The sequence below is a fragment of the Myotis brandtii genome, unplaced genomic scaffold (assembly GCF_000412655.1).
Source record: "Myotis brandtii unplaced genomic scaffold, ASM41265v1 scaffold187, whole genome shotgun sequence".
Taxonomy (NCBI): Eukaryota; Metazoa; Chordata; class Mammalia; order Chiroptera; family Vespertilionidae; genus Myotis; species Myotis brandtii.
The window spans coordinates 4871316-4885602 of NW_005356944.1; the positions used below are offsets into that span (position 1 = coordinate 4871316).

At 46.0% G+C, this 14287-nt stretch overlaps 1 protein-coding gene across 2 annotated transcripts in view; it reads left to right on the forward strand.

The window, feature by feature from the left end:
• The window catches only part of KIAA1549L (KIAA1549-like ortholog), a 175523-nt gene that overhangs the window by 85253 nt on the left and 75983 nt on the right, over positions 1-14287 (forward strand). For both annotated transcript variants that reach the window (XM_014538162.1, XM_014538163.1), the window contains exons 6-9: positions 1803-2022; positions 2796-2929; positions 8197-8359; positions 9922-9981. In XM_014538162.1, coding sequence (XP_014393648.1) covers positions 1803-2022; positions 2796-2929; positions 8197-8359; positions 9922-9981 — 577 coding nt within the window. The remainder of the gene's footprint in view (positions 1-1802; positions 2023-2795; positions 2930-8196; positions 8360-9921; positions 9982-14287) is intronic.

Here is a 14287-nt window from a genome sequence, read left to right on the forward strand (position 1 = left end):
ATTTCTCTCATTTGCAAACGACCTTCGTAGTTTTTGCCTTTTCTGCATCTCCTCACAGACTGCTGTGACAGAATGTATTTTTTTTTAATTGGCTCATTCTTAAGAACTTCAATACATATCTTTTGAAAGGATGTTTGATATTACCACCACAAATGGAAGTCCCTAAGAAAAGGGAATCATAAAAGTGAGAATAATGGAAACAGCTTGTTAAATTCAAGCTAGACATGGTTGGCAAAAATGTGATTGTAAGGATTAGAGGGGTGTTAAAAGTAAGTACTCCCCAAACGGAGACTCGGTCCTTGGGGTAATGAGAAGGACAGGGGCAGGAGTCACTTTCTCTCTGGCATCCCTACTGCTGTGTCCATGCTCCATCCAGAAGTAGCTTGTTCCACCGAAAGCCACCTTTAAACAATTTTTATTTTTATTTTCCAGTGACAGTTTATATTCAATATTACTTTGTATTAATGTCAGGTGTACAGCCTAGTGGTTCGGCAATCATATACTTCACAGAGTAACCCTCCCATATTTCCAGTACCCACTCGGTGCCATACGTAGTTATGACAATATCATTGACTATATTTCCTTTGCTGTTCTTCACAGCCACGCGACTCTTTTGTAGCTACCAATTTATACTTCTTAACCCCTTTAACTCTTCCACCCAACCTCCAACCTCCCCTCCCCTCTGGCAACCATCAGTCGCCTAAAGCCGCCCGCCCGTCTGGAGCACCACCTTTGGAAACCAAGTGTGGAGGAACCAGAGGCACAGCCAGCCTGTTGCAAAACCAGTTTTCTTGATCTCTTGGGCAAATGCATGTGACACTACTAATGGAGATGCCAAAATAAGGGGGGAAAGTGGGTGTTTAAAACACCCTGACTTATAATGAACAACATAAACTGATGAACAAAAAACAGACCCAGAGACAGAGAAGCATCGATCAGACCGTCAAACCTCAGAGGGAAGGCAGGGGAGGGTGGGGGTAAAGGAGAGATCAACCAAAGGACTTGTATGCATGCATATAAGCCCAACCAATGGACACAGACACCAGGAGGGGGAGGGCATGAGGAGGGGGGAGGGGAGGGCAATGGGGGAATAAGGACACATGTGTAATACCTTAATCAATAAAGAAAATAAAAAAACCACAAAAGAACACCCTGACTTGTTAATATAAAACACGAAGAAAGCAAAAATAAATAGTAGAATCTAAAGCCTCAAAACCTTCCAATTGGGTTAAGAAGAGCTCAGATTATCATATCTCTTAGGACTCAGCTGTAAGAGAAACTTTCTCCATGGCCCACCCCCACCTCAATCTTGAACCAACTACATGTCAAGAATGGGGTGGCGTCTAAACCATTCTTCTCTCAGCTTCTAGAGAGAGGAAGTCACCTCATATACTGTTTGACCCCTGTCCTGAAAGTTCCCCCACTTGTTCTCTCACTTCTGCCTTTTAATTTCCGTAAATGATGAGCAATATAATAAAGCTATTTTTTAGCATGCCATTCCCTGGAAATCTGTTTTGCCTGCCATCTTGGAAGATAATTGGTGCTCACAGGATTATCCTGAATCCCTTAAGGAATCAAAAATACGCAGCTTTAATTCTGTTCCATGTAGGTTCAATATAGTTTATATTTTGTTGTATTCTGATATTTTGAGACTTGCCAATCTACGTCTGCTTTATAGGGTTGTTAGAATATTTGTTGAACGAGAACATCCTCTTCCCCAGCCATGCTAAATGGTCCTAGAAAACACCAAGAACTTAAAGTGGAAACGAGCACTCAGTTCTGTGGGTTCATTTGTTTTGCAGGTGGACATTCTGGAACATTCTCATAACGTCACAGTTGGTTATTATGCCACCAAAGGGAGGCTGGTGTACTTGCCTGCCGTGGTGATCGAAATGCTGGGTGTTTATGGGGTCAGCAACGTCACTGCCGATCTGAAGCAACATACCCCAAGCTTGCAGTCCGTGGCAGCACTCGCCTCCCCGTGGCATCCCCAGCCTGCAGGCCACTTCCAGCTGAAAACAGGCAAGTAACTCAGGACGAAAGGATTCTATCGGTTCTGGGACCAGGGGCAGTGCCAGGAAGACACCCGTTTTAAAACTCCATTGCTAACTGCTCTGTCATCTCTTGTTCTTTCCCCAAAGGGCGTGCTAATCAAATGCCCAAGTGCCCTGCACATCAGCCTAATTTTTTCCTGGATTTACTAGAAATATTTCTTCACAGGAGCCTTTCTTCCTACCGTATATAATTGGTACTTTTGTGCACCAAGTACTGTAGTTTTTATTTTTTTTTTCTGTATTATGGGTACTGATAAGAGCTAAGTAGCCATAAAATCTATGCTTTGGAGCAACACATTGCAGATGCCACTGAATTAGAATCTCTGAGCTTCTGCCTTGGGATCTTTCTTCCAAGGTTCCTGCTGATTCCAAACCACAAGCATAGAGAAACCATTGAAATGGAAAGACTCAGTCAACTTAGTCGTGCAGGTTATTTGATTATTTTCTCCCCCCAAAGAACCAGAAGGCATTTTGGTGCCTTGGGTTATTTTTTTAAAGTATCTTGGAGCAGATGTCTCCATATTCCAATCAAATGAAACCACAAAATCCTTTGCATTGGAAGGGCCTCGGGTCTCATCACACTTTCAATTCTTCTAGGTTATAAATCATGTTAAGAGCCACATCTGAAACTACAGCCAAACCTTGTCTCCCTTCCTTGCCTGATTGCTCTGATGTAAAAATTGTGGTTTTATATTACGACGGCTATTAAGCCCGAGTGCGGATTTATGACTCTCGTTCTAGTGCTTCAGTTTGTGAGCCAGTCCGACAACATACAGTCCTGCAGGTTTGCTCAGACGATGGAGCAGAGGCTACAGAAGGCCTTCCAGGATGCCGAGAGGAAGGTGCTGAGTACCCAAAGCAACCTGACCGCTCAGGTGAGGAGGGCGCTTGAGCCGTGTGGTCGACGGAGGCCAGTCATAATGCAGATAGATGTTGGCAAGAGGTCACTGGGTCCCCCGTTTCAAAGCTTCCTGGGGTGGATGTTACTTTGTGCTTTGGGTGTGTGATGTAGGCAGGAGACGGTGCCACTCCGGGGCCACGGAGTCGAGTCAGTCCCGGCATCGGTGAGGCTGTCTGGGATATGGGTGCTGTGTCGCTCTCTACCTGCAGTGGTTTGGGATTTTATATCTATTTTCCCATGTGAAGATGCCTCAGGCCTTTCCAATACATTCATTATTTTTAAAAATTGAACTGGACTATACTATATAAGATATGTCAGATGTCTCATATAAAATGAATCATTTTTAAATAGCTAACTCACTAAGATGTGCCTATTCTGTGATTTTCATTGAGTCATTTTACAGATATCCATGTGAACAGTCACCTTACTTTACACACACACACACACACACACTCACACACACAGTATATTTAGGGCTTCCTATGTGCCAGGACTGTGCTAGGTGTTTAATGAATGTTTTGCTACATAATACTTAAAACTTCCTTCTGAGGTTTATCATCACCATTTCACAGACGAGAAAACTGAGAGAAAGGTGAGAAACGTCCAGAAGGTCACATGGTTGGTAAAAAAATAGAACAAAGACTTGAGCCAAAGCCCATACTGTGATTCATCATGCTACACTAGCATCAGTGCAATGCAGAAATGGGGCCCTTGGTGAAACTTTTGACAAGCACATGATTATTTCCCAGGAAAATCCCACTTCTGGTTTACTATATTTCAGTTTCCTGGATTTTCAGTAGATATGCTATCAAAAGCCTTTCTCAGACCCCCCCTTTTTTTTGCAATTGTGCAGATACCATCCCACTAAAGACAGATGCTTCTTAATGGTATTTATCCAGCCACCAAATTTCTCTAATTAACTGAACAAGCCAATGTCTCTGTTTTCACTAAACCAAAAGCCTTTGCAATAAAACCCAGTGGTTTTGAAATTGACATTTAGCATAAGTGAATTATCAGCAAAGCCAAGATGATGTAGAAAGCATTCAATTTAATTTGAATGAGAAGCTTTCCTTTTCTAGATCAATCCAAAGTGCAAGTATCTCATTATGATTTGGTTTATTTTAGACTAAGATCTAAAAACGTGTCACAGACTTACGATTTATGTAAGGAGTATGACTCAGCTCTTTGGTGGGAGATCTTTTTTTCTGTTGGGATTTGGAACTTCATAGGTAGAACCTGCTTAGAGCTAGAATATGCTCTGTTCAGGAAGCACAGACCTACTGAGCACCTGCTAGTCATCAGGCCCTGGGAGGGACACCGAGATAAAAAAGCGGCCCTGGGCTTTAGCAAGGAAGAGACCTTTCTTGGAAAAGACTACAACAGGCAATTTGAAAATTGTATCTAAGTAGATTTTGAATGCTCTTGAGAGTATCAACAGCTTTTTTTTTTTTTAAATGTTTTTATTGATTTTTAGAGCGAGAAGAAGGGAGAGGGCTAGAGAGCTAGAAACATTGATGGGAGAGAAGCATCATCGATAGGCTGCCTCCTGCGTGCTCCCTTCTGGGACTCGAGCTCACCACCCGGGCATGTGTCCTGATCAGGAATCGAACCCTGACCTTCTGGTTCATAGGTAGATACTCAACCACTGAGCCATGCTGGCCAGGCAACAGCTCTTTTTAAAAAACCTTTATTGTTGAAAGCATTACATAGGTCCTCCTTAACAGCTCTAGAAATGAACGGCTAACTAGGTGAATTGGTTTATTAAGCCCATTTCTCTTCTTGCCTTGGCTGATAGGAAGCCCAGAGACAAAGTTGTTGCCTGGGTTTAGTAACCCTCTTAGCCCCTATGTCATGCATAGAGAGCTGTATGATAGCCATTCCCCGGGGATTGTCTTTAATCTGTTTTTCCAGAACCTGGTTTTGTAATTAGAACTTTCCATTTCATTGTGTTAAATATAATTTGTGAAGCACTTTGGATTCTCTGTGGAATAAGACCATGTAAATATTTAATTAATTTGTTTAGAGAATTATTGAAAATGTGACTTACAATTATTTTTTTTTACTTGTATAGCGTTGATATTAGAAGGTTGATATTAGAGGGTAGATTACAGTTGACTCAATTAAGAATTTTTGGTGCAGCCGTAGCTGGTTTGGTTCAGTGGATAGAGCATCAGCCTGTGGACTGAAGGGTCCCAGGTTCGATTCCGGTCAAGGGCACATGCCCAGGTTGCAGGCTCGATCCCCAGTAGGGGGCGTGCAGGAGGCAGCCAGTCAATGATGTGCATGTACTTCATGCCACCAAACTGTACACTTAAAATGGTAAAATGTATGCGCTTTACCACAATAAAAATGTATGAAACGGATGTAATGTCATATGTCAGTTATACTTCCATAAGACTATTCTTAGCTTAAAAAGGTATAATCGTTATCAGAGGATTACACACACGGGATTCCTCCATTGCAGTGGGACTGGCATTCTTGGGATGCTGCTGGATGAGTATTTCGGGAGATCCCCACGGGAAGATGAAATGTGGTAAAAGGCTTCTTTTCCTGGAGTTACATTCCTCGGGTTGTATAAAGTCCCACGTCCCTTAACTCAGTCCTGAAAACGGAGCAGCTGGGGCTTTCGTAGAGCTGAAAGCAAAGCCAGCGTCCAGAGTTTTCATTCCATGGTGGAGGCGGGGTCTGAGGTAGCATCAGACTAGATTCAGTCCATCAGTCTGTTGTGTGGGTCCCACATGGCCGTGAGCCACGTGGGTGAATGCAGGGTGTGGGAGCCCCTGCAAGCCAGGAGTTAGGCTCGAGCAGCACTGGCAGGAAGAAAGGGCACACTTAAATGAAGACAATTTGAGGAGAGTTCAATAGAAGGGACCCTTTGCAGAAGCCTGGGCAGGCACTAGGGAAACCACAGGGACGGTGCAGTACCCGAAACAGGAACAATTGGGGCTGAGGGGGCAGGGAAAGGAACAGTTACAGGAAGTCAGAGGCTTGAGTTGCCTAACGGGAGCTTTGCCTAAGTAGCAAATCTTCTCCAGCTTGCACTGGGCATGCCTATTCTAGCCACTGACTTGTTCCCAGGTGTGACTGACAGGTAAGCACCTTCCCACGGCACCCAGACCTTACTGGGCGTGCGTCTGTTGTCCAGTCCCTTCCCCAGCAATCTGCAGGGGATAGACTTGGAGAATGTTAATTGCAGCTTTCTGGCAACGCTGCATACATGGGATGCCTATATTTTCTAGCCTCCCTTTTACTCCTTTCCTGTTACTAATAAACAGCTTATTGTAACGGTATCATAATTACCTGGTCAAGTACAGTGTGCACAGAGGCACCCGTGCTGCAGGCTGTTTGGGACCCAGTGGGTTTTGTTGAAAAGCGGAAAATAAAATGTTCACAATAGAGATAAAGGTTGGAGATAAAGGCTGTAAAGTTATTTTGGTGATTACTTTTATGGGTCACAGTACCGTGAGGTCTTTTGAATTGTTGAGAAAGAAGTGGCTTTCTTTTTAGTAAGTTGAGAACGAGGCATAAATACCTGTGGCTAAAACCACATTCTAAAAATACTTCGCAGAGAGGAGAGTTGTAAGAGTTGACCAGCAATGTTGACTCTCTAGGTCATTAATGATGGGACTATATTATGTACTCCGTGACTATATAAGAGAATTTAAAAGGAACTTCCATGCATGGGGAAAGGTCGGAAATAACGTGAAGAAGGTATTCTTGACCGTCTTCTTCAAAGTAAGGTTAAAAGGAAAGTTGCAGGCATATGTATGCCTGAGCACACAGAGGCCCGGGAAAGACAGAGAGCAGCCAGCCCCTGGCAGGAAGAAAGGGCACACTTAAATGAAGACAATTTGAGGAGAGTTCAATAGAAGGGACCCTTTGCAGAAGCCTGGGCAGGCACTAGGGAAACCACAGGGACGGTGCAGTACCCGAAACAGGAACAATTGGGGCTGAGGGGGCAGGGAAAGGAACAGTTACAGGAAGTCAGAGGCTTGAGTTGCCTAACGGGAGCTTTGACCCCACAGAGAGGGAGTCCCCAACACCAATGCTCTGATCTCCCTCTCCCTCTCTCCACATCCTCCTGATCTCCCTTTAAAAAAAAAAATTCTCACCAGAGGATATGTTTTTTATTGATTTTTTTTTTTGAGAGAGAGAGGAAGGGAGAGAGGAAGAGAGAGAAGCATTGATGTGAGAGAAACATCGATTGGTTGCCTCCCCTATGTGCCCTGATGGGGAATTGAACCTGCAACCTTTTGGGGCATGGGATGACATTTCAATCAACTGAGCTACCTGGGGAGGCCCTGACCTCCCTTTAGCTGAAGCCAGAGGGCAAAGGAGCCCACTGGGGTGGTCTGGTCCACAAGGGTCTGCCTCTGGGGGTGCTGAGCAGGACAAGAGGGGTGGCAAGTGGATGGGGAGGAGGAAGGAGCAGACAAAGGCTGTCTCACCAAGTGGAATGACTTCCTACTGCATCTGTTTTTCAAATCTCATCTGTGGGATATTTTTGTCTGTACCCTGACCCAGAAAACCTCGTTTTCCAGTAACGAAAAAACCGACTTAGACAAAATGTGAGAAGAAAAACACACCATCTCATACTTATATTTGCATGTTCTATATTGAACTCATAGGCCACCAGGAAATGCAATCACTCTCTAAAGAAGCTGTTGATGTTTCTGAATTTCTTTGTAATCGGGTTCAGTCACTGTTTGTTACTAGGCCTGTACATTCCCTGTCCTTCCAACTTAAAAATTCCCCCCAAATGTTACTTGAGCTTTTTCTATCTGAGCACGTGAGTCCTCCTTAAACTGAACATATCCGTGCTGTAGAAGTGAGACAATCTAGCCCCTGGGGAAAATACACAGCAGGGGTTAGAACCTGAAAGACTGCCTAGGTTTGAATCCTGGCTCCGTCACTTCTTAGCTGTGTGACCTTGGGCAAGCCCCCTGATCCTTCCGGGCCTCAGCTTCCTTCTCTGTAAAAGGGAATCCTAATCAGGTACACCTCCCGGGGTGGTGGTGAGGGTGAAATGAGATAAGGTGCCCTTCGCACGATGCCCGGCACGCAGCCCGCCATCAGTGAGTGACAACCGCTGTTATTCTTGTCTCTTCCTCGCTCTTTCCCCACCTCCCTTTCAGTCCTACCCTCAACTTCTGCTGAAACCTCTTCTCCCACGGCCTCCGTGAAACAGACCCTCATCTTATTTGGCATGTCTCCCTCCCCTTTCCTCCTGTGTCGATTCAGATTGTGAGCACGTCCAACGCCTCCCAGACCGTCACCTTGGTGTACGTGGTGGCCAACCGGAGCTCTTTCCTCAATGGCACCGTCGCCAGCAGCCTCCTCCGCCAGCTCTCAGCTGAGCTGGTGGGGTTCTACCTCACCTACCCGCCGCTCACCATTGCTGAACGTGAGTATGTCCCCGTCACGCTGGGACTCTGCCGGTTTCCCCGGGGGCCTTTCTCCATTGTGCAAACATCCATGGTGCCAGGCTGTATACTAAATCCTTAGTCATAAAACAACTGGAATATGTGATAGCACGAAGATAGAATTGATGACAAATTTATTATTGCACATTGAAAAAAAAGCACTTGCTGGATGCCTTTGCTCTTCACAGACCTCTTATCTCATTTACTCCTTACAACCGCCCTATGAGGTAGGTGCAAAATTATTAGCACCATTTTGCAGATAAGAAAACTAAGTTTGTTCAGTTTAATAAAGCGTCCACACTTACACGGCTGGTCAGACATGGAATTTTAACCCAAGCAGTCTGCCTCTGAGTTTATAAGCCCGCCTGGCAGGGCACTTGCCCTTGCGGCCATATGGATTGCTATAATTTCCCCCGCTTCTACCATCAGCAAATGTCCCGGGGCCTTTAGCTCTGGCCCTGGGTATAGATATCAGTGCAGCTAATTTGCCATCAGCATCGTGACTTCCCTTGATGAAGAGCAGATAGCCCTGTGGCCTCGTCTTCCGTTAATACCTCAGTTACATAACCCTCACCACCATGCAGCAGGCGTAAGGCTTCGAAGACGATGCAGCCTACATTCTGTCTCCAGACACTTACTTGATACCCAAAGGAAGTAAAGGTTTGTGCTCTTAAATGTAACGATTGATCCTTTCCCAAGGTCACTGGGCAAGCGTTTTATAAAACACAGTAGAGGCCTTCCTTCCCCCAGGTGCTGGCACCAGCTTCCCTCTGACACCCAGGACTGGGCTTCCCTTGCAGCCCCGGCTTCATCCGGAAGGTCATCAGGAAGGATGTCCGGTCTAATTAGCATATTTTGCTTGTATTATTATAGATATTAGCATAATCCTTTCTATGTCCTTCCGTGGTTGCTTTTGATTCTGTAAACAAAGGAGAGGATGTGTGTGGCTATGCTTTAGCACAAGATAGCCATTCTGAATTTTTTTTTTAACGTTTCTTCAATAGCAAGCTTTTGTGAATTTCCGCGCAGTGAGGAAAGATAACTGGGTTTAATGGAAAAGGTGGTGTCATAAAGGAAGGCATCATGTCACCTGGAAGCAAGTGAAGAATTTATTTTCTTTCATCTTGATATTTTGATAATCACAACAGCTAAGGTTTGCTGAGCACTTACTGTGTGCCAGGCGCTGTGCTAAGCCCTTTACATGTATTAACGCTGATGGTCACTGCACCTGTCAAAAGATGTTAGTTAACGAGCATTTGGCTGCTAAACTTAGTCCTTGACATTGGAAAAATACATGCGAGAGAGAATCGTTCCTAAAAATGGTAGTGCCGGTTGGATATTTTACAAACCCTAGGAAGCTCTTCATCTGAAAGTGAGCTCTTTACTGAGCATTTTCGATTTCTTAACAGCAAGGCCATTCGGGCCTGTATGTCATAGAGCTCCTACGGATGATAAAGCAGGACTCACCTATGTCCATGTCCCGTCACAGTGTTTACATATAAAACTCGTGAAAGTAATTTGGTGTGTTTCTTACTTGTTTTAGCACTGGAATATCCCAACCTTGACATATCGGAGACAACCAGAGACTATTGGGTAATTACAGGTAATCTCTCATTTTATTTCCCCTTTCACCCTATCAGGTTGGTTTTTTGTTTTTTTTAAGCTGCATGTCAAAAAGAAAGAAACCTAAAAAATTAAAACTGCATGTTATTCGGTGATAGGATTGGCATCCTTTTTTTGGTCCTGTCCTATGAGTCAGGGAGTTACTTTCACAGAACCAGGAGTGGGTTCTTGTTTTTCAAAAGCCTGACAGTAGTTCTGAAAAGCCAAGAAGCGAGGATTGGCAGCAAAGAGAGAAGGCAGGTGTTTATAGGAGGAAAAGTGAGCAGGCCCGCCATAAACGGAAGGGCCAGGAGGGGAGGTGGTGGTCTGCTCGGGCTGCCATGGAAAGTCCCCCAGACTGGGATGGGTGGGGGCTTCAGAGTAAGCTGAAACGAGAAAACACACACACACACACACACACACACACACACACACACACACACACACACACATCACACTGAAGATGAACAATAGATAGGCCATTCAAAATAGCAAGCTGCAAGGCCCAGCTAGTGGCCCCCTCTTTGCAGAAAGTGGACCGATCGGAAGGAACAGCATTTACCTGTGGATGTCCAGGGCGTGTCCATGTGAATGGTTGTCTGTGCTAAGACTGTAGGCCTTTCTGCACTGCCCTACAGAATGCCAGTGGGCGTCAGGGGAATGCCAAAGTGCACTCTCCTCTCTCCCCGGGCACGAGGCCCACGCCCACACTAATCCTGCGGGGCCCGGGCGTGTCCTGACAGGGAGGGTGGGTGGAAGTAGAAGGGTGTTTGGGTGGCATTTTCTTTTTTTCCCTTGACATTTCCCAGCTGAGCTTTATGAAACAGCAAAACAGTTCTTGTTTTTCAAAAGCCTGACAGTAGTTCTGAAAAGCCAAGAAGCGAGGATTGGCAGCAAAGAGAGAAGGCAGGTGTTATAGGAGGAAAAGTGAGCAGGCCAGCCATAAACGGAAGGGCCGGGAGGGGAGGTGGTGGTCTGCTAGGGCTACCATGGAAAGGCCCCCAGTCTGGGGTGGGTGGGGGCTTCAACGATTCTAGAGGCTGGAAGTCCGAGATCAAGGTACCAGCAGGGTTGGTTTCTCCTGAGGCCTCTCTCCTTGGCTTGCAGATGGGCGTCTTTCCTCTGTGCCTTCACGTGGTCCTCCCTCTGTGTGTGTCTGTGTCCTGATTTCCTCTTCTTATAAGGACACAGTCATACTGGATTAGGGTCCACTTATATGATCTCATTTTACCTCAATTCCCTCTTCAAAAGACCTGGCTCCAAATACATTCGCATTCTGAGGGTCTGGGGGTTAGGCCTTTGGCACCTGAATTTTGGAAACAGTCCCGCCCATAACAAGGAGGGAGGGAGATTCTGTAAGTCATGGAAGATGTGCCTGGGCAAGCAAGCCCATCTAAAACCCGCTTCCTCCCTCCCGCCTCCTCCCTCACACACTGCGCAGGCGAGAAGGGCCACTGCCTACCCACGGACACAGGAGTACAGCCTTTTGAGGGGGCCTGCTCAAGACCTCTCCTAAATTGCAGAAAATTGCTTTTCTTTCTCTCCTGGGGAGCTATGGATATGCAGAGATTTTTTTTTTTTACCTGCTAAGTCAAACTAAAGAAATGTGTTTAAAAATTTAAAAAATAAACCTCACCAGAGTTTATGCCCAAGAGAGAGACAATGCTAACCCAGCAACACATTGTCCAAACCAGCAGGTTATGTAACATTTACAAAATCATTTCTTTTCTCCACCAGAAATGCTGCTTTTTAATTTGCAGAGGTTTGCCCCCTTCTGTTAACTTTAAGGTTTTCATTGAATGGTAGCATGTCCACTCTTGAATGCTGCATGTCCGAGACGACCTCCTGTTTCAGCCTGCCCTCGTGTGCCTGTGCCTCTACTGTAGTGACATAACCTTAATAAGGAACTCCACACATGGTCTTGTTCTCAGGATCCTCCTAGGACCTAACACCTGTCCCCCTACCTAGGTAACCCTCATTTCTTATTGCTGCTGTGGCTGTTGGAGATCAGAAGAAACAGTGGCCTCCATCACAGTGTTTGAGGCAGTTGGATCAGTTAGTGCTTGCGGGGGTGGGGGTGGGGGGGGCGAAACCAATTTCAGGGTTTCTTCTGGCCTCAGCTCTGCTACATACGAACTGAGTTTGTCCTTGAGGCAGTCACTCAGACCCTGTGGGCATCACACTCTCACCCTTAGAATCAGAAGATATGAGATGAACATTTAGGTCCTTTTGACTCTGAATGTGTCGGATTCAACCACCAGTAAAACAGTTCCGATTGAATACAGGAAGCTGAACCAGGCCTGATCATTGGAACTTTAGGCCCAGCTGCCTCCTAAGGACATAGTCTCTTTACACATAGAACAAGGAGGCACTGGGAGCTGTCCAGGTGCTGATTCCATGTAACCCTGTGGGAGGTTCCCACAACCTCCTACCCTGCCCTGGGTGTGAGTATATTGCAGACCTCATTAATATCCCTTCTTAAAATTGTGGTAAAATACACACAACATGAACATTTCTGTTTTGGCCATTTTTAAATGTACAATTCAGTGACATTAAATACATTCACAGTGTTGTACCACCGACACTGCTATCTACTTCTGGAGCTTTTTCATCACCTGGCTATCCCTTTCTTTGACGTCCCTGGGATTCTCACAGAGTGATCAACCCATGATGAAGTCCTCCGTGTCCTGTGTCCTCTCTCCTACTCTGCCCATTGGTCAGGAGAGGCCAACTCAGAAGTAATCCTTCAGTGGTTGATTATGAAATTTTACTAGAGAGGCAGCTCTGAATCAGCAAGAGCAGGGGCTCTCCTGTCTGGGGCCCAGGGGTAGGCTGTGTCAGGGGGATTCCGGGGGCTTCTGTGGGGCCTGCCCCGTGGGAACAGCACCTGAGCCTTTTCTCTTTGTTGGCAAGAATTCCGCTGACAGCTGAGCTGGGAGTCCCTTACAAGGGCCCTAGAAAGAGAGCTGCTTTATGCCCTCCATGGGGATTATTTGGTATTTATGGCCTCAAAGAAGTAATTTCTGAGACTCAGCTGTGGGCTTTACTTCCCTCTCAATCAGTTAAAAATAATTCTCTGTATCTCAGTGTCCATTGCTTGTTCTGGCCCTGAGCAGAATGCGGTCATAACGGCACATTCTTTATACCCAAGCTGTGTCCATATCCCAGTAGATGGCTGCCATTAATGGTCCTTAACTGGATTGTGGTAGATCAAACTCCCCAGCCCACGTAAGTTTTGGTTTCTTTAAGATAAGGATTGTTTTTAGCATTTTTTAATTTCCAGGATGGCTGTGTTTGAAGGCAGTGTTTGTGTGTTTGGGATGAAGTGTGCTTCCCAAGGAACTTGGAGGAAAGACTAGATTTGGGGGGTTGACAGCAAAAGACCATCAGTCACTCCCATAGTAAGTGGCCACGGCAGTCCTAGTCCTGGTGTTCATTAAAATCCTTCCCCATGCACCAGCCACTGCCTGGAATTCCATCACCGACACCTTGCCTATTGATTGCAGATGCCCTGGAGTAGATGAAGCTCCGCCATGGAGGACAATGGCAAGAGGAGCTTCGTGTGCCTTCCATGTGCTGGGCACTGTGCTAAGCTCCCTATACACCTGGTCTCATTTCACCCCTAGGTCTCTTTTGGAATATATTTGCTGTGATATGGACTTACGCCCTTTCTACAGAGGAGGACTTGGACGCAGGCAGGGCCAGTTGCTTGCTGAAAGTTTCACACTGGCAAGAGCTCTTGCTCTTTCTGTCCCACTGTCCTGCTCTCAGATGGAAGGGTACCGAAGGGGCCTGGGGCAGCTTTGGGGTGGCTCTCAAAGTGACCACACAGGAGGGAGAGATGAGGACATAGAACAGGGTGGTTTGCCAGGTTGTAAGGGGCCGATGTGCAGGATGGAGCTTAGATTCCTCAGCAAAGCTATTGAGGAGGAAAAATAAAATAAGGGTAGCCCGGAGCCCGAGTTTCTGAGTGGGGACCAGTGGAAAATCCAGTTAGCCAGACCTGTATCTAGGCTGTGTTCCCGTATGGACTCTAACAACACGTAATCTTCAATAAGGTTTGGATTTACCACAGCAGCGTTAGACGTGTCTCAGCCCATGGAGGAGAGAGTCCAGGCTTTGTCTGGGTTTGAACCCCCACTTTCCTAGTTACTAGCTGTGACCTTGACAAGTCACTTAACCTTCCAGCATCTATAATCACATGTGGATAGCGATTCCTACCTCCTGGGCTGTTGTGAGGGCAAAGCGAGGTCAGGGTGACCAAGCCCTCACATGAGGTAGGGCCCATGGAGCCCTGTGGCTGGGGC